The following is a 25,257-nucleotide window of genomic DNA, read 5'->3' on the forward strand; positions in this document are numbered from 1 at the left end:
GATTTTTTAATAATTTTATTTATAGACAGTATATACAATAATCAATATGTTGACAAAGATAACAATTATAATATATATCACAAAAATTAGTCGCCATGACAACATATCAGGACCAGATGAAAACACTCAATATATTAAAGTCATGAGGACAAAAAGTCGTTTTGGCTTTTGGTGGCAATAAATATACATATATGATAATATTTATACATGAATTAAGCATCATCAAGTTCATTATATATATATTATATGAAAAAAAGATATATTTTAGAGGTATCGTTTTCTAATCATGGAAAGCTTGAGATCTATAGTTAGACAAAGGAATGTGAATAAAGATCGCTTTAATTCCATTACCCTGGTTGCAGTGGTGTTTGTTCGTCGACATATAGTATCTGTTACGCGGGTTATTATATTAACTATGGCATCATATAAGTATAATATACATAAATATAAACCAAAACATACAGGTAATGGGTTCTTCAAATATACATTATATATATATCAAATGACTGAAAAACTGAATATTATTTTTTCAATGGCGCTGAAAAAGAATTCGAATAAAATCTATATTAGACAATTCATGCGACAATGGACAAGCCAATTGTTTGTCAACCAATGTCAGTCGAACCACAGCTAACCCATTTAATCTAAAGCAGTGACATACGTGTACACACAAAAGGAGTAAATCCGTTAATCTTCGCTGATAATCTTTACTGATAATCCTTTTTGATTTCCACTGTAACGTAGAAGATATAGAAAGGTTTAACATGTACGTGCGGTCTATATACGACAACATGTAGAGTTCTATATAATCTAAAACGATTACCATGACCATTTTGTAGTCTGCGATATCACCCCTGCATGGAACTGGATTTAAGGTTATAGTTATCCATAAAATAGTCAACTGCATGCAAAAGTTCTTTGCAAATATGCTTTAGACCAAATATTTAATAGCAAGCAACACTTTCTACTAACGAACATTAAGCAGCCACACACTAGCCAGTAAGTTTGCAAAAAAATCATTCCAAACAATCAGGGGACAAAAAGTGCACACAGGCCCGCCGATCAAAAGACCCAATACGATCTAAACGAAAAATCATCATCGATGATGAATAAAATATCGGCGATGAACAATCGGCATGCTGAGAACCAACGACATTGAGCCTTCTAAAATTAATTCATCACGCAACATCTCTCAAACTTACGGTCCCAAAACACATTTGTAGCGACCAATCAATTCAAACTACTACCCTCAGTATTTGCATACCACACACAAACATTTATACTGTTTTACCCTCTTGTGGTACCAAACTGCACTTCAAACAACCATTCACAAAATTACAACATCTTGCTATCGTAACAGTTTAATTCAAACATTTTATTGACAAGTTTACGTAAATTCACTTTCACCCAACATCTGCATTATCTAGTTTTCCTACAACAAACTTTATTATTTATTTATTGTACATAAATTAAAATCGTTATTACAATTACAAGATCATGCTTTCAAACAAGAGCGGGTTACCAACGAAACAAACGTTCTAAAGCAATTAGCTATTCAAATTCATCTAAGCATGCAAATCGCATCTGTCGAGACCCGATTTGAATGCCTAAATGTATTTCCTGAACAGTACCTGAATAATTTTTAAAGGTTACGATGCTGTGGGAGTCGTTGTCGGCTATACTACTACAGACAAGTATCCGGGATACCCTTCTGTGTGTGTATATATGTACCAGATGGCCTGAAGAACCCGATGTTACAGATAACATATAAAAAATTAAGAATTTCGATACTTTGTTTTTGTTTCAAAAGGGCACATCCGCTGACCAACGACCAAAACAATAAGGGCCACTTACAATGTCGACATATTAGAAATCATGTAATGTAATAAGGACCACTTACAATGTCGACATATTACAAGGTACCATCTCACACAATATATTCATACTACAAAATTACACACACGCTGATGAGCATTAAAGAAAGATCATAGCTTTAACAAGTTAATATAGCTACTCGTGCATGGATGGATAATAATTATTATTTATAACATACTGCCATATAAGCTCAGCCAGAGCAACGCTGTATATAAAATGCTTAAGATGAAGGACATACCACTGGACAGGTTCTAATGGATCTTATTTCTGTCAGCATAGTAACACTCCCATTGATTATTTCTATAACAAAATAACAACCATCTTATTAAACAATAAAATATACAACTGTCAGTTGGTGCATGACAAATATATGGGAACACCAACACCAAATTTATCTAAATCAATAATTTTAAAAAATTAATCACATTGCATCACCTTTTCTTTGGTCTCCACCCTCGCACAAAATCAACTATCTTTTTAATCTCTAAGGCATTAAGTTCTGGAAAGCCCTCTTTTAGTAATTTTTTATCCAGAGAACACAACATTTCTCCGTCAATTTGTTCATTAGCAAATCGCAAAACCACTCGATCTTTCATTCCGATATAGCGAAGAGATTTAGATATTTCCTGAACAGTCAGATGTTCTATACGACCCGGTGGACTCCATCCGTCGTCCGGCCATTCGCCGTATTCGCCGTACGAGTAATCACTGTCCGGATGATAGCCGTACTCTCCCCGAGAACACAGGGAGATGGCGGAATCATCGCCCTGTTTAATGTAAGATTCGCTTAATCCACTTATGCCGTTGGCCGATACCGATCTTTGATAACGTCTGTATCCTGGTTCACTATCAGGATACAGTGTACTATCATTACCCAAATAAAACACCGCATTAGGTCCATCATTATAAGGGTTAGTGGTAACACCGGCACCTTGACCACCTTCTCCGTTTTCAGTTCGAAGATCACGAAACGAATCGGTAAAATGAAAAACTTCCATAGCATTCTTGACTTTTCGCAGATTGTGACTTCGAATGGTAGCGTTGGCGTCCATATTAATATTTTTCTGAGATCGCGATTTGTAACGAATATTATTACCACTTTTATTTCTAGTCTGAAGATCTAAAGTATCCATAAACCGTGAATCCGCGTCTGAAGCAGTATGGTGTATCCACGGTTTACGGGTTCCTGGAGTTGAACCATAAAGCTGAGAGGTACTACGGTACTGATTAGAAGCTATTGTGCCATACGGTTTTGCGGCTGGATCTTGACTATAAGCAAAACTAAATAAATTATCTATATCTATTGGACACTCATGTTCCTCAGTTCTGGTACACCCTGATCGCGGTTCATCACAACTACGCTGCTTTACGATATATCGAGAAGATGGGTCACGAAATCCGGACGGGGGTTTCCGACGATAAACATCACTACGCATCTGATAAGGCGAGTCAAAATCTTGTCGTAGGTTCTTAGGAACCATGTACCCTCCATCATCTTCGTCGTCATAGGGATTGGAATTCTGTCGCATGTCTCTCATTTTAGGCGGTTCAGGAGCAGGGGGCAAGCGTTCATATAAGGATTCTTTATCACTGATGTCAGTGTCATTTATTTTATTAGGTTTATGAGGTTTAGATTCACCAGGAATAGGTGGCAAATCTCTATCCTGAATGCTAGAACGAGTCGTTCCATATGGACTGGTTAGACTAGTATCATTTGCATTATTATAGCTAGTAGATTTATTATACGTTTCCGAATCATTGTCCGAACTTTTAGCCGTTTTGGCATTTTTATCTTCTTCCGGTTTCGTTTCTTCATCTAAGCCATTGTAAAAATCTTCATAAGTTATTTCCCCGCGGCTTAAACGCTTCGAAAACACATCGTCCTCTTTTAACGCCTTTAATTTAGCCCTTTCCTTCTTAGTTCGTCTTACACTTAATTTATCCAAAAGGATCGCACTTTTTGATTTTTTCATTTCCTTTTCGACCCTTTCCGGGAGCGCTATAGAAGAACTGGAGTAAATAGGTTCGACAGGCGGAGAGGTGACAGGCGCTGACAATTCTTTGTCTTTTATTTCTATTTCCTCAGGTTTTTCTTTCGATTTTCGCGAATGTTTGATTAGTTCCCTCGAAAACGTACACTCGCTGTCTAACGGAATTTCGCCTTGAATTAATGCTGCAGTCGGATCTGCTGAAGGAACGGATTCGAGATACACAAATTCCTCTTCTCTACAACCCTCAAGTCTTAAAACACCAGGAGGGCAGGTAGTGTCACTTTTGCTGAACGAATGAATAAGCTGGGAACTAACCGGAAGTCCGAATGCCATGATAAGGTCTTGAAGTTCGTACACAGCGTCATAATTAGCATTATTCGACTCACCCACTGGACTAAACACACCGGACATTATAAGAGGAATCATGATTTCTTTCCCACTAGAATCATAGCACTGTAAATATTTCAAATCCTGTTCCTTCTTGGCATTTTTATTCGTTTTCAGAATTTTTCGAAACAGATTTCTCATCTGAGAATGAGATTTGCTTTTCTTATTGTCCATGTATACCATACCCGTGGTAAGAACTTCTCCCGACTTAATCTCGCACGGCATCCAACAACTAACGCCATCTTCTACACTAAGTTGATAACCAACTGTCGATGTTCTTACTAGAAATCGTTTAGGTTTAACGCTGGTAATACCACCAACAGTATCGAAATATTCCACAGGTCGGCCATCTTCTGGTACCACCTCAAACCAACCTGAAATTAACAAATTCATATTGATAACATTCATATATGGAAACTGATACGTTCAAGGCATGAGTGAATAGAACTGACGCCTGGGGGCTTCTGTCAAATTGGACACAGACCATTCCGCACCATTTCAGGGTTGTCTGCAAATATACGTTTTCTTCAAATCGGCAAATCAGTTATTCGAGAAAAACAAAGTCCTGTATTTGAGAATAAAACAATCTGATTACATATTGCCCCTGGGTAACGGTACGTGAGGTGTGAAGCCTAGTATCTTGTCGCTAGAATGACACAACTAACAGGTTCGTGAAGCACCAAACGATGAAATACATCAGCATATGGTTGTTACCTTGCATCTAAAAGCTAGAGAAATAATGCGATCTTCGTTTTGTATGATCTAAATATCTTTCCCCGATTGTGAAATCCAAAAACTAAGTTCTATCTGTTTATTTACCTAGATATTGTAAACATAAACCCTAAAGGCAGAAATCAGAGTCAATATACATGCATATAAATCAATAATTGGCACTGCCTGTGTTTTCTTCACACGTAATCTTCAAAAGTTTACATTGATTTTGATACAAGGCGTTTCACATTTGGCTCATTTTTGTAACATTTAAATGCTGTTTACCGATAGCTTGTCAACTTTCGTGACATATTTCACAAAAAGTTCACCATGTCAGTCACTATATAACCGTCCAATGTGTGAATGTCTTGCAAGGCAATTACACTTGTTTAATATGATTATGTCACTACAGACCCAAACATTGTGTAGTAGTAAAAACATCTAAAGATAAACACAAAGCAAATCATAAATCCATAAACTATCTTTAGACACGCACAATTCTTTTCTGTCGTTTCAATACAAATATTAAAGATAAACAGAACGCAACTAGGCTAATAATAAATATCACAAGTCCAATAGTAAAATAATGAATGGGATCAACTCCTGATCTGTGGTTATAAGAATTCAAATTATATATAAAGAAATCTATTAAAGTCGCTAACCGTCATTTGCATTTTTCGCGAAATCTCTAATTTTTTAATGCTTAAATGTATTATTTTGATTATCTAACAGTTACTTAAAAATACAAAACCAAAATATCAAAATATCCCCCTGCATGGATTCGATCGGATTAAAAAGAGGACCATCAAAAGTTGTGATTTAAACCTTATAAGTGGCGCTGGATGCCGAATTCATCATATCAAACAGAACGGAACTGAACCATTTTTGGACCGATATTCATTTTAGAGAATCAGCTATCACAATATTGTTGTTTACAAGGGATTCAAAATCACTGAATTGGCGATCAGCAGCTTTAACTTGCATTAAAACCTTGTACTTATTTTAAACGAATGGTGAATGACGTTGTTACATATTATCATCTCAAAAGATGGTTCTGCTAATATGCAGTTAGTAAACTTGGTTGAACGACGATGATTCCAGATCCGATGTCTTGTAGTCCATCAAAACAAACATATGTATACCATTTATGTGGATCTGTATCAGACGAAACATTCCTTGTGTGACTGGCACTGGAATCCACAAACTAAATCAAAATATATCGGTTGACATCAACTCTGGCAGACGTGTTTTGTCTGGTACGTTGGTGAAACTGTAAACCAACACAAAGGAAGTCAAAATAATACCCAACAAACGGCAAATAAATAAGGAAAACAATAAGATAATCCCCAACAAACATTGAAACGAGCGGACTAAGTACATATAAAATATTGTGTGACAGGACTTAAACATGTCCAAGAGTTTTTTTTTTTAAATTCTACTACTAGTAATTGTTTCCATATTGATATAGATCTACGAACTAAAAGTCCATAATGAACATACATTTAATTGTCCATAATTTGGAGATTTATCCACGGAGTGCAAACTTATCAATCAGAAATATTCCAAAACTTTTAACTGAATTAAATAATAAAGGAATATCTGTGAAGTTGTGAACCGAATCCTACCCTTTTGTATAAATATACAGCAATATTCCCAAGAGTCTTCGCTAGGCAACGGTAAAAAGTTTGTGGCATCCATTGCTGGATCGACGCACATCCAGAGCACAAAGTTATTCAATGTCAACTAAACTAAAAAAAACAACCTTCTTCAAACGACGAATACACATAGACAAAAATAGTTCATTAAAATTCTCTACAACTAGTATGAGAAATGTTAATCAAAAATTAAATATTGACTTGCTTCGTTCACTTGAACTCTTTAGTGTCAATTTGGTTATAATGGGACCTCAGAAACCAAACGCCCTTTTTTGTAAAGAGAAATCTTAGTTGTTTCGCGCTATGTAGTGTCACGGTCTCATTTCCGAAAACATGCCAAAAGACGACTACCATCAAAGTCATTTGTCCAGTAGAAGATGATATGCGACGTGTTTTGTTCTTTGTGTTACTCTTAAAGAATTGTATATCTTCTCGGCAAATACATATAAAGCAAAATCACACACCAAAAAAACAAAGTTCAACGAACCTTACACTGCCAAAATAAATATCAACTTATTTAAGTTTATACAGACACAATGTATATATGTAATGGTGGGTTGGGATTTCACTATATAATAAAAATGGCTGTTTTTAAATGTTTGTGCCAGGTAGAGAGATTAAATGGTGAGAATGTAATATGAAAGGAGACAACTAGGGCGATCAAACGTAAATGTAAATTTATCCAATAGAAACCTTAATCCACATACAGAGCATCCTGGCCAAATACAAGTGTCTTCTACATGTAGACCGTCTTCACATTGAGATTATCATCATAGCACATACAACTCTTAAAAGACACACCAGCCTTTATTCAGAATACGAAAAAATCACTTTGTTATCATTTATCAATATGAAAAATATGAATAACCAATAAAAACTGACATGAAATCAGTGGCGTATCTGCGGAAAATAGGGCCTATGTCAAACACTGGAGTTGCGCCCTGTCTAACCATATGACACCCATTTTCTTAAGAAAAGATAACTTTATCATAAAATCAGCTCAAAAATACAAGTCAATTTCGTAATCTTTAAACTAACAAATTATTGCACTACATGAAAATTACAATTGCGCCTTCCTTGCTTTCACTGATGCAAATTGGTCTATGATGTTGTCAAAGTCCATTTTTCAATTTCTTTTCTTTCTACACTAAGCAGAGCAAGATCATAGTACCATTTAGTGGCATCTCTCCTAAGTGGCGCCCAGGGCACCAGCCAATGCATGAACTACGCGTACGTTTTGGTAATGTCTCGGTTTCCTAATAAGAAATATAAACAAGTAATGTACCAAGCACGAACCTACTATGGGCTAGGAACCAAGGATCGAAGTCCATCAAACAATTCACAGCTGCCCAAGGGACAAGCACGCCAAGTTTCATGTTGACCGTACTTGAATTGGCGGAGCCATAGGATTTTTTTCTAAGAGGATTGCCCGCAAGAAGAAGAACAACGACAAGAACAAGAAGGTGGGTAGCTTTTGGACCCCATGCGAACTGGACAGCCCTAAGGGAGATATTTTAGCATATCGGGTAATCATTGTGTGCTAAATGAAAGGAAACGTACAAAACTGTTTAATGGTAATTAAATGAGGGAAAGGGTATTGTTTAATTTCGCACATTTTCAAATTTTTAAGAAAACACCCATTCGAACATATAATGTGAAAGGTTAGGACTAAGTTACACCTACGATGCTTGAAGATATATATAGACTTTTACAATAAAAGTAATGCCACAAAAGAAAATATGGTGAGATGGTGAGAATCTTTGATGATAGTAAGTGAAAGAAATTAGTAATAATCTAAATCATTTAAAGGAAATTAAATCTCGCAAGTGGTTTGAAAGGGCGTACTCCATGATAAAACCATTCTATTAAGTGCTCTTGATTTTGAGGCAGCGAGTCGATGACTCACATTAACCTCAATTATTTACCTCCCCGTTAAAAAGTAAAAACAGATTTATATACGAGGTGTATTTACCAATTGAAGGTAAACAGAGCAAGGACCAATTTAATGAAGAACAGATCTTTATGGTGAATTGCAAGGTCAATTAACTCGACATTCACAGATTATTCAACATACAAATCAAATAATTACTATATAACTAAAGAAAAACATGGTAGGCAATTAGTTTACTTGTGAAGGTTTCAGCGTACGAACTATTGTCAAAATCCCAATAGTTCACCAAAACGTAAAAGGATAAAAACTTTTTTAGCTGAATGATGAGAATTTCGAAATGCATGTACTAGCCCAACGAAATAGACACTTCTCTACCCAAAACAATATATGTTTTTAAAAAGGGTCAAAATTAAAAATACTAAAGTGAATAAAGTGACAACCATCTCACATAATGATCGTGGGTGGTATCAGATTGTCCAGAAAGAATGGGTGTGTCCTTTAGTTTCGGAGTACAAATCCGGACGCCCAAACTTCCAAGATTTGGCAAGTGCCTTAAACTTTTAAAACAGTATAATAAAATTCAACAAAAACTAACCTTTTACACGCCTTAAAAGACTCGAATACATTGTATACATGATGTCCAGTAAAAACTTGCAATCTACATCAAAGAGCTGGTCATTGGATGATTGCATGTCATTAACATATCGTTAACGTAAATAATCCCATATGATGTAAGTGTTACATGGTACAGCAAATCAATATTAATGAATGACGTGTATGTCGTCCTATGTCGAAATGTATCTAACTTTGTATAAGTAAAACTGTCAAGATTATCAAGGTATGTGAAATATATACCAGAATGGCGATCACGGTTGACTGTTAAAAGGTTGAAAAGTAAACAGAAAATCTGGTTTGGTTTGTTTTACCTGTATCTCAGTAAATACAAATTGGGCCAGTATCATCACGGAACACATAACTTATAAATATTATATTTATTTCACGAAATGTATCGACCATTGACTAGTCTGATATTTAAACAGGGATACCAACCAACAATATTTTCAAAAAAGGTTTTCAAATTTTGAATTAATCTAATACAGTTACATGACCTTTAAAATAATTAAATATAATATGAGATGTGCTAGCACGAGAACAACTACTTGATATTCAAACAGGAATATAAAAGGAACTATTTCAAAAAAGGTTTTCAAATATGAATTAACCTATTAAATTCACCTTACGAAAGTAAAATGAAATTATATTATGATAATTAGTATGAGAACGGTTGAGTAATTTGATATTTTATCCCGGTTGATGCATAAAAGTACACCACCTTTAAGGTAATAAACAAGGTAAAAATGTAAAAGTTAAAAAAAAATTGTGAGAATTAGTATGAGGTGTTTTAGAAAGAGAGAATATCCTGCCTCGTGCATGACACTTAACTAATAAAGCGATAGTTTGGAATATCAGTATCTAGGGGTGATTTAATCTCGCAATGACTCAGCTACTAAATTGGTTTAAATGTTTCGTTTACTGATTACGATTAGCGAAGCGTCCACAGGATTTGGGTTTGTACGTGGTTAGAATATGGCCGATCACTCGATCCTATATTCAGGACAACGACATTGACAATTTCGTATATTCGATAACTTTGTACCCGGAGGCTTTTTTGGTGATCACGTAATTTTGTTTCAATGGCATGCATCTTAACCTAGCCGCAAAGGGATTGGACTGTTTAAACAAGGAACAAATGGACATAATCTTTGTATGTGTAATTGTGGCACAAACATACAATTGTAACAGTGTGCAGAATGTAGCCCAATATCACGAAGAACAAACCATAGCAAATTGAACGTGTGAGAAATTTCCAACAGTCCATGAAGCAAAAACGCACGCGGGACTTGATAAGAGTATACATCGGATCAGAATATTTGACTAGTTTCACACACACAGTGTTTCAAGTACAATAGATCCAAGAACTCAATTACAAATGAAATGAAATGGGGTTTAACGTCTGACTGGAAATGTTTAACTCTGGAAAACCGGGATTCGAAAGCGGGACATCATGGTTGCTATCAAACAATCACTTCAGGGAGTAGAACTTACTATTTATGCAGTCTGTTTTTATAAATTGTTCCCTTTCTTTAAAGGCCTCTACGTCTTTAATGATCGCGTTTTAAAAGGCTGTGAACCAAGCAAGTACCAGGACATCAGTTTTGATCCAGGTGTTGGCCGAGAAAGGTCCTCTGGGATTTTCAGCGTGGTTACCCATTGTCAGTGACGCAGAACGGAGGGCCTGGCAATGAACAGCACTTAGTCGTTAGATGCCCTATACGCGCTGGCGTGCACTTAGAAGAAGTGTTGACCAACGGAATTCCGAAAAAAAGAGCGGGTCCTCGTCATTAACCCGGTTGGTGCAGAAAAGTAGGACGTTATACATGTACTCAAATTAATTTCATTTCGGCTCTCCGCCACAACCGATCGCATTACTTGTCAGCTGCACCATACTTTTAAACCCTGAGATTCTAGTCAAGGCCATACCCCTCGACTGCCCCCGTCCTGATCCCCCCTTTCTTATATAAACTAATATGAAAGTGATACACGGTCCTGGCCCGGATAAAGGATGTGTCGAGGGGGCGGAGGGGCATACACTGAAGCAAAGGGTAATCATCAGAGTGCCGCATGCATTAGTGGTTTGGTATAGTTCCCAGAGTCTTCGTCGCGGCCTCATTAAACAGAAACTAAAATCTGGGAATCCCATTGCTGGCTGCAGGTGCTGGTCTAAACAGTGATGACCAGTCTCACTGGGGCTGAGGGTGCGGTGGGGGGGGGGGGCACTGCCTGCGGTCTGTATTCAAAACTTAATTTTTAAAATGCCAATGTCAAACATCGCGAGAACAGAGAAGCGACTTCTTCCTGCGGATTCAAATTTCGGATGATATCATTAAACGAAATTAGTGTTGCTGTTCTGTGTTCAGTATAATTATCAGTGGATTAAGATAATAAAATGTAGTGTTGCTGTTGGAATTCATTATATTTATTAGTCGATGAAGATCATAAAATGTTTGGCGGATATAATAAACATTGATCTAAATAGGCTAGTCATTAACCGAATTATTGAGGTGTTTCTATCGAGTACATAGAGTTGATGTACAAGATACACCAAGCAATTTATACTTCAGACTCACTGGCAATGCGTTAATCTGTCGTAAAGTCGCTGTTGAATCTAAACGCGGTCATATGTGATTAAACGAATATATAACGAATAATGGCACCCACATCCTTTAAACCAGCTGCTCGAGGGATGCTCGTCGTTTGTCTCCATTAAAAACAGTTTATCTAACCCCAATTAAACTCGAGTCCAGAAAGGATTAAAGTACTTTAATTTGGCTCTAGCTTATATAAGCAGTTGCTAATAACCCGATCACCTAAAGGTTATTTCAATAGGCTGACCGCTCTAGTTGGTATTTGAATTGACGGTTGTCGTCTGTATGTGGTGTTACCATCAAAGGCAAGTTAGCGACCAACAGGATGAACGTTTTCAAGTATAATCTGTTAGTAAATAACCAATGGTGACCCTCGTGTCATCATCGCCATTTCTACAAGACCAACCAACTTGGCACATTGCTCATACGTCAGCGTTAAATTAAAATCTTTAACGAGAGATATCACAGAGACTTGTTTCTTTGATGAAAAAGGAACATAGACTCTTCTGCTTTGATGGTGCTTGATATACATACATATTTAAAGCATGTTAAATGTGTTTTATGCTTATTCAAAGGAAAATAATATTAGTCTGCTCTTTAACTAAACACGTTTAACTCCTTTCCTCAAACCGACGCTATTTGATTGAGTTTTAACAGATTTCGGGACGTTTTTAAAATGTTCAAATGTCGTATCCACTCGTGCCATTAAATACAAAGGTACAACAAATAATTTCCGGTGATCACAGATCAAAAAAGGATAGTAAAAAAATGAAAAAAAATGCGCTGTATATATTTTTTGTTAAAGTAACAAGGTCGTTCATAATTATTTCAGTGTTTCCTACCTTTAACTAAACGCCACACCCGACAAATGGGAGACGGGGTATTTAATGGTGTCGTGTTATCATAAACTAAAACTATAAACAAATGTATAGGTATACCACGCATGGTTGAAATTTGTAAATAGTAACATCAATAACTAATACACAATTTTCTGTAATCAGAAAACAAATATAGTATTGCTCAAGGAGTCGTGCGTTTTCAAAAAACAAATCGATAAATATGTTTGACAATCTGATTAAAACACAGACCCTATTTCATTTTGTTTTTTATAGTTCAAAATTTCGTTTTACTTGTCTTTACTACACCCGGATCAAGAAGAGTTGTTATATAACCCGCGTTCTGGTTGATGTGAGAGATTAGCCAATGGCACGGTCTGTTGCGGTGAGTTTTTGGCGTGTGGTGCACGTAACTATGGGTATTTCACTAGAAACTTCAACGTGGATTGGTTAATCGAATGCCTGGAGTCATAGGGTCAAAAGTCGCTCATATGATCCTTGACACAACCTCCCACTACAACCGGTCATATCACCATGTAGTGGAGTGCATTGGAAGTATAAAAAACGAACCCAAACATAGATCTGTATTTTAATTAGATTAAAATGTTTGAACAAGACATTTAGAGCAGTTGGATAATTTAAGAGATCGATTTGTCTTTGTGATTTTTTACTAAGTGGGCAAAATCTAAACGTACTGACAAAGAGAAATATTATTATGCAAATATCAAAATCAAATAAACATGATCTAACATAACTTTTTAATTTAACAACATACTGCAGCATATAAAAGGGCGATTGATTTTCGAGATAGAGACCAGTAGAAAATATCAGATATATTTAATTAAATAATGTGCATTAGGTTTAAAGGTTGTTAATTAAATATGATATAGATAAAAGACTGTATCCGGTTCTTCGTTAAATTGTACAAAAAAGCTATAAATTGGTTGACATTTCTATATCACATTAGACACTGCATCTCAAATGACTTTACCTTATTTTAGGGAAACATAGGATTTCAAATCAAATTAACCATTGTTATACAAATTAAATTCATGTTTTATATTTAAATTTTCAGCTGATTATATACGTAAAACTAGAAGTACGTGTTATATTCCTAATCAGATAAGACTAAAAAACTTTTAATTGCTTTTATAAGAAATGTAAAACAAAACAATAAAACAAATTTTATCTATAGTAAAAGCATCTTTCCGTAGATTTTTCTGATAAATGAGATGGCTATAAACTGTTACGACCATAACCATACAGGAGTCCACTGATGATAGTTTTAAAACATATAATTCACATTATGATATGGTTATGGTCAATTGTTAAACAAATTAAATTTGTTTTACATAATTTCCACTGATTATATACGTAAAACTAGAAGTCAGTGTTATATTCCTAGTCAGATAGACTAAAAGACTTTTAATTGCTTTTATAATTGTAAATTAGGTGTTTTAAAACTATCAATGGATTCCTTAAGGTCGTAACAGTTTTTAGCCAATGGATTCCAGTACGGCCATGAATAACTGTACAATGGATCTTTTGTGTAAAATTAATTGAATGCGTACAGTTTATTACTTCCACAACTGTGATGTCTTTGCTACAAGATTTTGCTTTTTATTCATTAAAAAATATACATTCCATACATCTTTAAAAACAAATTATCCACAGACATCAGTTATTTATTCATTTATACAAATTGAAGCAGTGGTCAGCAATTCAAATACCATGTTTTATTTAATCAACCTTGTCTTAAACCCTTTATAATTTAATAGTACAATTATTTTGCCCAGGGACACTGATTTCTTAATGGATCGTTCTTGTTTATTTTATCCGCCTCGTTGCCTGACTTAAAATCTTCAAGGTTTTCTTTTCAAATTCTTCGAACCTTTTATAAACCAATAACGCTTCATTGATTGAAGCTAGTTTAAATCATGTGAATTTTAAAGAAAACTAAAATAATGACAATTACTTTATAATGACCCCGAGAGCGTTTATTTCTGAAGAGTAAAATAACAATAAATTGTAATTCTGCTTTGTATCCCATCGTGTGATATTATACAATGAAAGAAGATGTGAATAATGGTCCTTCCCATTTGTGCCAAAAGATCTATCAAAAAAACTACAAAGACTTCAGCCTCATGCTTTAACCCGACAACGACAATTAGGTCTTATTTCGTTCCAATTTAAATTTGTTTGGTAGGCTACAGTATCTGAATCCTTATGAGTTCTCTGTTTTGTTTGAAGACTGTGTCGTGAGCGGTTAAGATTTTTCTTGCATCTCCCCATTTGTCAGATGAGAGGCCGGGTAGGGTCAACTGAACACAATTTTGACGTTAGACCAGTGATTCTCAACCAGTGTGCCGTGAAATCTTCCAAACTGTGCCGCGAAATTTTGAAAGGCACACCAAGAAAATTTCTCAGTAAAGAAGCTAGCTATTTGACTCATGAAATTCGAAACACTGCAATGAAGTGAGCTCATATCCGTGTTTTTCTTTTTTTAGTTCGAGTCATTCTATGTGTCTATGACTAGTCTGTGCCTACGGTTGTATGCCGTCTATGACTTGCCATGTTTTTATTTTGCAAAATTCAAATATTTTTCATATATTTAGCCAGTTGAGTCGCTATTTTTTCATGTGTTCCAAGGTGGGCCGTTGGCAAAAAAAGGTTGAGAACCACTACGTTAGACTGTGGTGTAGCGTAACATTTGGTTTAACCTTCGAGTGTATACTTTTGTGCCAAAAACACAAATGCAGTCCCATTCTATGTCATGACTCAATATATCAACCAAATAGAAGAAAGTTACTTTCATGAATTTAATGAGATTTTATTAATTCACGCCTAAAGCCAAATAAAACCAAACAAATCAATCATTTTCTAAAGTTATATACTCTATTGGGACAAGAACACTTTTAATGGATTTCAGAAATTGTCGAATTGGTATTCACAATTTGAAACTGAAATATACTAGGAGAGGGCAGGTTAAATTGCACAAATAAGAAGTCAAACTGTTAAAACAATACTTCAATATAGACTTGGTTCAAACCGTTCACACCAGAATTCGGATTTCTGTCACTGTAATAATTTTTTCAAAAAAGTAACCTTAAACGTGGTAAAAGGCATTCAAGAACAAACATCAAAACGTTAACAAAGTTCTCAATAAATATCAACATAACCAGTTTAAATTAAATATCAACAAGTGGTTTTCAATAAATGTAAAAAAGTGAAAGTTGTCAGAAATTTTCTTACTTTCAATATTTTACATTCTTTTATCGCTGAAATATGGGAAAGTTATGTACACATGATACTGGATTCATAACCAATAAATTCCAGATTGCAGTTTAACTGTGGATTCTCTATCTAGTAACGAAACCAAATGATCCAGTCTATAGCAGAGAACTATCTACTTCGAATCTGTTCTCAAGCGGTGCTAAATTTAGCCAGACAGCGTGGGTTTAGTATGCAAATGACAAACACATTTCTCAAAATTACAGCATGTGGCTTTGCTGCCGATAGTAGGACGTTAAACCACATTTGCTGCCGATTTTAATAATGGTTTTCTTACATACTGACCAGAACAATAGCTTCTCGTTACCAATTCAAGGCTAAAATAAAGCTATGAAACGAAGTAATTAATATTTAACGTTTCGGCAAACTTCATAAATAGGTTATTCTAAGACTCGCATGTGTGGAGATATATCACAAGTTCAACAACGATTCAAGGCATCCCACTTGTGACTTTAAATAAAATCGCTTGAAGCTATTCATATATCTCATTTTCTAATATTTTCGTATTAGATATTTCAAGCGATGCTTTTTATGGCCACGAAATGCCCATCCTATGTTAGCCCCAAGCTATTAATTAATTAATAACGTAAGTTTTGATATCATTAGGCTATTATAATGGTTAAGGAATTATTTGAAAATCAATTCTAGCTGCTATAGTAACGTCCTCCAGTAATATTAGAGAACCAGAAAAATACAGCACAGTTTGTTTTCTTCTTATTAAATAATAAACACGAGAAGAAAGGGGTGTTATTTTATTGCCACAATAAGACAACATTTAACAGTACATTTATTTTACTTATTTCACACTATGTCTTTGACCTTTATAAATATATTTATATACTCTTATCAAGTAATAAAAATACCAGATATAGATTTATATTATTACTTTATTATAGAGATTATTATAGTTAATCCAATAAATATCACCTTTAATCAAATCTTGTTCAGATACCTACAGATCGAGGCCAATCCGCTTTACCTTTATATCTACATTAATCAGATTAGAAATTTACAAGTATATATACAAAAGTAATATGGCGTTGAATACACCAAGTTCGATATACATGTATATTAAACTAAAATCAAGGTATGTGTTGGTACATATTTTACAGCAGTATACTAAAATCAAATCAAAGTATGATTTGGTACACATTTTACAACAATGTGGTGGGATCTGCAGCAGAGCATTGGCCTCAAATAGAAACAAAGACTCTTAACTCCAAGTAAGATACGTGGAAGCGGTTTGTCTTGTAGTGCGTCTTCACTGATTAGACCATTTTATGGGCACCAAACTACTTCCCGGCTGGAGGTCTTTATCCATATAATTTTTTAGGTTTTCTTCTTCGCGATATAATCCAAGACAATTATGAGTACTTATGACAGTAGGAAGATGTGGCTAATCCATTCTTTGACAAACTTATGAATAATAATAATAAAAACGAAATGAAATAAAATGGGGTTTAACGCGTCCTACTGAATAATAAAAATAACAAAACTCCGGACAATTAAATATTGCGTTTCTGGAAAATCAATATCTCTAAACATTTATATTCCAGACCTACGTTGTCTTATATTGTTGCCTGTCGTTTTTTTCCCCATAGTATGATCAAATCAAACCAAATCTACATCTTATGACAATGCTGAGACAGGCCAAATAGTACATGTGGAAAAGAGGTGCGCCTGGGTTCAACATCTCAACGTAATACCTCCAATTCACCCTTTATGGTCGACGCTCAGAGCCCATAAAGCCACTTCACAAGTTTTAAATGAAAGTCAGCATAGAGTATATGATAAGACTTGTATCCGATTAATTGAGATGCCTTAGCGAATATTCACAACAACCACCCACAAAATCGCACTGTTTTAATTATTTCTGTTGATTGTGTTCCTTTATCCAAGACAAACTCCAAATAGCGTCTTTCGTTTGGAATTTTTGGAACTTATCTAAAGGACCCCACCCCTTCCTTGGCGTTGGGTGGAAAATCGTGGCGCCGCCAGTATACATCAGTCATGGTCATTGCGCGTTTACGTGCATTTCGTCCTATGAGAAAGATTTGATACCTTTTGGTTATCCACCCCACGGGCTTGAAAAATTACATTTGGTTACTACAAAATATATGTAAGCTTCCATACAAGTTAGAATTTGTCAGGCAGTTCCTTTCAATACCGGTAACCCTATATCTTAAACCCTTGCTTACTGCACAGATAATGTGAATGAATGGTCGACAGGTTCAGGTATTTAGACAAGAATTGTTTGGATCAGAATACTTTTTATGATCACTGCTCAAAGTCTTTAGATATTTAATCAATTCAGTACAGTTTGTTCGGCCATGCATATGACTGGGGACATTCTTTTGAAGGACAGCATGAAACAAAGAAAGGTCATTTTACAAAACCTTCGTATTTTTGAGTAAAAGCGTACTAAACAGCTGTAGTAAGCCTATATTATAGTTATTAATGTCATTATGGGAGCAATAACAGTATAAAGACACAGACCAGATCTCACAGGGCCAAGTACTGAATTTATTTTGTTCATTCAACTGTTTCACTGGGTTTTATAACCCGTTTACAGTATTTTTCTAAACCAGTCTGACTTGTAGAAAAACTTGTGAATTATTCATAAAACAAGTTTTAAACATCTTTAACACATAACTTTACAGTTTACATAGATAACCAGGTGATCTTGAACTATCAAAATTCACTGTACATAGTCATTCGTTACACATTTTTCTGTAGTGCATTGCCCAGGTAAAAACACTCTCGGGGAACCAGTTGAGCAACACCGGGCATTTTTTTCTTGACTCGGTATATGTGATAGATAGTGTTGTTATCACTTTCGGTGTATGGTTTTTATGTAGACATTTGAATAGAATAGGGTTGTTTCTGAGCCTGTCAGAATAATTAAAAACTTGTCATAGCGGGAAGTGAATAATTTATATATATATGCAACAATAACCCTATATATGCAATTAGTAGACTTCATACATATATTGCTTATATGAATCTGTCAACAGTATTCTTAGGAAATTACGCTCCATACATAACCAGTGAATAATGCATAACTTTTAACAGAAATCGTTGCGTTCTAATATGGATATTTGAATAATCTAAGGCTGTTTTGAGAGCCTATGAATAATTAAGAAGTTGTAATAACTGGAAGAAGACTTAAGAAAGGTCATGAGTGAAGCACTGACGACAAACACTGTTTGAAACAATTCGCATACTATATGCAGGCAATCAGTAGGTCTCATGTACACAACACACATATCTATACAAGAATATGTTTATATTATTCTTCGACCTTAAAACAGAGTGGAAAAAATACACCACTTTTATCGGAAATGTAATTGTGTGTTAAAATGTATATCAAATTGTGATATTACAATATACTTACATTTCACGTGTACGTGTTTTTAATAATAATATAAGAACAAGATACTTGTAAAACGGTCTCAGTACTATTATATAATTATGAATAGTTTACTTACTAAGGTAAATATAACCATATGTAATATTATATATACCTAGTGTATTAACAAGTGTAGGTATAGATATATACTGGCAGTTGGCCATTTTAGACATAAGACAAGATGAATGGCCAGTTAACTTTTTGTCTAAGTTATATTTATCAAGTCAAGCTGTCTCCTCCCTATATTCTGTCCTACCTATACAAGCATAATAATGAAGTTAATAAAATGACGTCTCCCGTTATGTTAATGTTTATATTAGCTTCATTTATTCTTTGAAAAGTGGAAATTTTATTTCATTAACATATAATACGAGTTTTGTTAAAGACAACTTTAATTAAACCATTGTTTACATTAAGTCCCAGTTACGGAAATACTTGAATACCTTGATAATGAACTACCAGGAAAAGGACACGGATAGAGATATTTCATTAATGACCTCAATTTTATAGAGGAAAGCAAATTATTAAAAAAGCAAATACAATAGTACATAAGAAAGATAAAGTAAATAAAGAAATGTACATAGTTCACACTGTGACTGTCATTCTGTAACGGGATATATTATTTATAGGAGGTCCCTAACTTATAATTATACTCTAAGATCTTCAGATAAATACGTTTCAATGAAACCCGAGCTTGAGTCACACAATAAAAGCTTCTGGTTTCGTGGTTACGATTCAATAATTTTATAGTGCTTTTTATGTGAACTGTTTACACAGCTTAAAACTTTTAACATCTTTTAATTTTGATAATAACAATGTTCGAAGCTATAATATTCGCTACAAGCAACGGATTTGAAAGAACGTTAACCGTAAAATCAATTATTACCAGGAAGCATCATGGCCTAGGAATTGAAATTCATAGACAATTTACAGATATTTAAAAGCTGACTAGGTTTATTCCTTGATGATAAAAGATTTAACCAACGCAGTTTCGATTTCCGGTGTTCTGTATCCTTAAAATCCGGTTTAATTTTTTTAAAAACAAACAATAAACATTATTGTTCGATTTTAACCTGATGTTTAACATTTCTACTTGAAACCTCAAGTTTAATCTATTTTACAAAAAATAAAACCATACAACAAAGGGATAACAAAATTGATATGATACTTTCATTTTCTAAACATAAGACATTTAAAGCCATAGTTGCATATATTTTCTAAGAAAATCAAACATAATTATTTCTATTTCTAACACTATTATACAATCATTGGAACCATTCTAGCACTTACAATAATATTAATAATAACACTGGAAATAATAGCAAAGTTACCTCTCAAGTGTTTTACACGCTGCATGGAACTGGAAAAGCTTAACGTTGGTGTTTTAACTTGAAAATGATATATTTGCTAATTTCTCAACTGACAATAGCGAATTATAGGATTACTTTTTAACAAAGTAGGGCTGTGTATAGATTCCGTGTGTTTTAATATTTTATTTTAACATCTTAAGAAAGCCTCCCTATGTACAAACTGGGTGATTTGGTGATATATTTTGACTAAAAACATATTCAAACTAATTAATCTATCAAAAATTAGATTCAATTCCCTCTCAACACATTGTATTCGCGGTGAAATTCCCCAAGATATAAAAAAATCTATTTTTAGAAGCCATATTTGTCACGTAACTTGACTGAGTGAGGGCCCATTTCAGAATGTATTTGTCGTTACTCACTGTCCCTTTACCATACATATTGATGCCTACGTAAATTCTTTTATTATCCTCTGCCAGCTTCTTTTTCCGCCGTTTAATTGTACGTTTAAACCCATCCCTCAATGTACCCAAAATCGCTTAACCATTCAAACTGGCAGACAATAAGCCGTCGGGCTCACAGTGGAATCCAGTATTTTTCTAGTAAGACTCGGGGTCTCTACTTTCCATACCACATTTACCATACTTTAATTGGAATAACTACCCTATAAATACTTTCGTGGGAATGTATCTTTAATAAAATGCAAGTATCGCTTTAAAAATGTCACCCAGTCAGCGTCACTACATCCCATCATTCCCTATTGAATCGACTAGTTTCTTTTATTGCATTGTCCATTTTTTCTACTACGGACTTAATGTAACCGCCATTCAAAATTAAAATAACATATGGTGATAACGTTGTATATTGATTATAAAAGTTATGTGTCCTTACCAAGTGAAAAATAGAATCAGTGATTTCGATATGATTTTATAGTTTATTTTGGTTCAATAACGTTACCAATACAGGTACATGCTTCGTCGCATGTATTGCATGTATTACTTACTTGTATGGGTCTAGTCAAGCAAATCAATGAAATTGAAATACATAAAAGATAATCAATAAAACTAAAATAAATATTGCATTGGTAGCGAAAAGTTGTTACAATCGTAATATTGTAATAACAGCTCCAAAACTTAATAGATTTACTATTTGGGAAATGATTTGGATACCGTACAATGTTTGGCTACACCTAACCCTAACGCCAAATTCTATGCATCTGTTTCGGACTAGTTCCAAGTGACTTGATGTATATTGCATTGGTAGAAAATATTTATTATTCATTGCAAAGTTAGTATTGTAACAAAACAAGAGCTCGTTTTATTAAATAAAAAATAACACATAATTAATTCAATATTTGGGCTATAATTTGGTAACCGTATAACGTGTGTTTATGTATCGGCGTATAAGGCCAGTTCTTGGAGATATGACGTCCATTAGTTTAAGTGTAGAGTTTATTGATATAGTTATTATTGATATTTATTATTAGAGAACACACGAGGGTATGTGCTATCATTCATATTAGTTTTCATATGTTATTTGTATAAAATATTGACATGTTGATACTTGAATCATGTGAACGTGGTTACCTGTTGTTTTTAACTATAATTGATGTTTATTTATACTTTTATCATAATAGTTTTAAATAGTAAGTCCCCTAGATTGAGGTCTAGTATCCTTTTCAACAATGTCTTCCGACCGACCTATAATTAGCACAGGAAGGGCTGCAAATAGCTAAATGACTCTTACAACAATAAATAAGATCTATATTTTAGTAGATTTTGTATCTAGAGTTACTTCTTATCCGGTACGATGAATGACTGCGTGGACCGTGAAGAGCCTTCGGTATTTTTTTAAATCCCAGTACCCACTTGTTAGGGCTAGCTCATGTAGCGTTGACAAAAAACGCTAGCCTTGTCGTTCAGAGGATGCAAAAACTGAGGTCAATAATCAGTGTCCACATTGGTGTGCACGTAAAATAACCACAGACAGTTTGAATTCTATGAAGCGTAGGCGGAAACTTCGTTGTTAGGGGGAAAATCCCTTCATAAAAACCCCATTTCATTTTATCATATAGCTTTACCTTGTAAATTCAGGTCTAAACTATAACCCTTTTCGACAAGTCCCTTGAAGTTATGACGGCCTGTACACGTTATACCACTGTGGTGGCAAACTGTCTCTCACGTTGTACATGTAGTAGCCTACTCGGTTAAAAGTCCCAACTCGTAACGACCTGTAGACTGGTCTAGATAAAGGCAGGTCTCAAATAAAGGTATTTCACACAGTGCCTCGAAATGGCACGCAACTTTCCTGGCAAAAGTTTTATAACATTGCACACCCAAAGTAGGTGAAACTAGTTTCTTTAAACTAAACATGACCTCAAGTTGAATTAATATTATTAGCAATTATAAATATTGGAACTCTTAGACATTGGCGTAGAGTAAAAGACAACAATGGAGACTGATGTAATCAGGTGAATTTCTCAAAAAGGGCATCATTTTACAGACAACAGAACATCAATACCATACCTTTATAAGAAGCAGGAACCTCTATCTGATCTCCAGTCACCATATAATCCATCACAGTCTTGTCCCATTGTAACTTTCTGGCTAGAATTATCTTTTTACGACGTAATTCCAATATATTATATATTCTATCCGTCTGTCCTTTATCATCCTGTTGTCCAGTAAATTTGGACAACTCACCGGAACCCACAACGAATTTGACAGCTAATGGCAGACGACTATGACACAGACTTAATATTTCTCTCAAACTTCGCGCCTTTTCTTCCCAAACATATTCTTTTTGTGGAATTATTGTTCCGTACGTCTTTTCACCGTGTTCTATATCCGCCATATTTTCTTCCCTAACAACACGACGCCATATGTCAAACGATATTCTAATTATCCACCTTGATATATGAATATGACACCTCTCCACATTTTGTTATCGTTCCGCGCTCGGTTAGCAAGACGACTAATGTTACAACTCACCGTCAGTGTGACCCTCTTACAAACACTACATTTTCTCTTCTCAGGGTAAACAATACAGCATTGATGGGATATTGTACACACAATCTAAACCAGTCAATAAAAGGCTCCTGAAAAGCTGTCACTGGCTTTTATAAATAGCTGAAACCTACTCAAGGATTTCACTGTACGGTCGTCAAACCAAAACCGGTTTGCTAATGTCGTCTGCTAAAACCCGGGATCTTTTCTCTCAAATACCACTAACTAATACTTACAATTCAATCTGTTTGAAGTTACATATTTCCCTGATGTTTTTTGTCTGTTTCGTGATTTGAAAGAAAGAAGATTAAATTGCAACCGATGTTTTTACAGTCATCAAGAATGAAACCAAAACCGAACTGAACATAATTAATTCGTAATCCTGTCGAGTTGTGTATGTAATTGTATTCAAGTCTAAACGTGTTGAAGGCTGATTAAGCAGTCATTATATATAAGACCTATTATTCCCCAAGAGCTCGAGTAAGTTAACATGTAGTTTGCTGAATACCGTTAAAACACAATACGGTGTCTTGTATGTATTATTAACAAACTGTTATAATGTTCAAGACAAATATAAGAAGTGTGAATAAACTGTACTTTAATATCACAGTAAGACATTCAAGTTGATTTTATAGTGCTATTCCCATCTTCATTAACCTGGTTGGTGCAAAAAATAGTAGGACAATAAACCCCATTTCATTTCATAGTGTTGTAAACTAAGTTTCAATTCGAGTTCATCAGCTGGTCTAGTCTTAATGGGATAATCCGTTTAACTAATCCAGATGAATAGGGTAATTATTATACATTAAGCTATCGGCGACTTGTTTTCACAACATTTAACCATATTACGTAGGAGATAATTTATCGAAATTATAAAGGCACAACATTAGAGACTAAAAGGAAAATTTGATTTTCAGACCATAAAAAATAAAACTGGACTTATTGTTCTAAAAGTAATTAAAACGATCACTAATAACGTAAATTACGACCATCTACAATTTACGTTACTTGTTACTGATTTGTTGTCTTAGATTCGGTCAAAATCTCAATAACTCATTTCTATCCATGAACATCTATGTCAAGATGGCATCTAACATCAGCCTAAATTACTATTTTCTACTGGCGCAATGCTGCATTACTTTTCTGATGCATAATCGTATTAAGTTTATTTTACATCAATTTTCTTGGCATGTGAGTACACAAACGCCTACTCAGATAATAAACAAGCGTTAAATTCAACAATAATTCACACCGCCATACTATACAGCCCAGTTGAAAATAAACATGTCAACATGAAAATAAAAATAACAGGCTGACGAGGGAGAGTGTCTAGTCCTTCGGACAGGACGGAAAACCGAGGCCCCGTGTACACGTTGGCATGGACATTGATATTCAATTGCGGTCGAGCAAAATTTCCCCCATAACACATTGTATGGCGTATTCCCGTCTTCATTAGCTCGGTTGGTGCAGATATTGAAAATATCACCACGATAATGCTATCTCAGAATTATTGGCTTTAAATTTCTATATGGCAAAGAGCGTACATTAAACCCGCGAAGAAGTCTTTTCGTAACAGTATTAATGTATAATCAATAATAATACTGTGATTCGTGAAGTCTTAAATCAATACCTGTATGTAATTACTTGAGGCTGATTAATGACCGTGGTCAGAATAACACTGTATATTTAC

General features: G+C 34.7%; 1 protein-coding gene across 3 annotated transcripts; it reads right to left on the reverse strand.

Moving 5' to 3' along the window:
- On the reverse strand, positions 1 to 23,725 carry LOC126818785 (uncharacterized). 3 transcript variants are annotated; one of them, XM_050546348.2, is made up of 3 exons: positions 23,088 to 23,725; positions 2,311 to 4,627; positions 1 to 2,175 (listed from the first exon to the last, which is right to left on the reverse strand). In XM_050546348.2, exons 1-3 carry the CDS (start codon positions 23,413 to 23,415, stop codon positions 2,127 to 2,129), a joined length of 2,694 nt encoding a protein of 897 aa, XP_050402305.1. In that variant the 5' UTR covers positions 23,416 to 23,725; the 3' UTR covers positions 1 to 2,126. The 3 variants fall into 3 exon arrangements, with proteins under 3 accessions (XP_050402305.1, XP_050402306.1, XP_050402307.1); XM_050546349.2 differs by lacking the exon at positions 23,088 to 23,725 and adding an exon at positions 9,106 to 9,246; XM_050546350.1 differs by lacking the exon at positions 23,088 to 23,725 and adding an exon at positions 6,107 to 6,241.
- Between the last annotated feature and the right edge of the window lie 1,532 nt (positions 23,726 to 25,257).

Source organism: Patella vulgata, chromosome 4 (genome assembly GCF_932274485.2).
Source record: "Patella vulgata chromosome 4, xgPatVulg1.2, whole genome shotgun sequence".
Classification (NCBI taxonomy): Eukaryota; Metazoa; Mollusca; class Gastropoda; family Patellidae; genus Patella; species Patella vulgata.

Coding starts and splice junctions, on each gene's coding strand:
- LOC126818785 (XM_050546348.2), bottom strand. CDS start 23,415: ATGGCGGATATAGAACACGGTGAAAAGACGTACGGAACAATAATTCCA. Junction 4,628..23,087: donor GGTTCCTGCTTCTTATAAAG/GTATGGTATTGA, acceptor TGTTAATTTCAG/GTTGGTTTGAGGTGGTACCA. Junction 2,176..2,310: donor GGGTGGAGACCAAAGAAAAG/GTGATGCAATGT, acceptor ATTTTGTTATAG/AAATAATCAATGGGAGTGTT.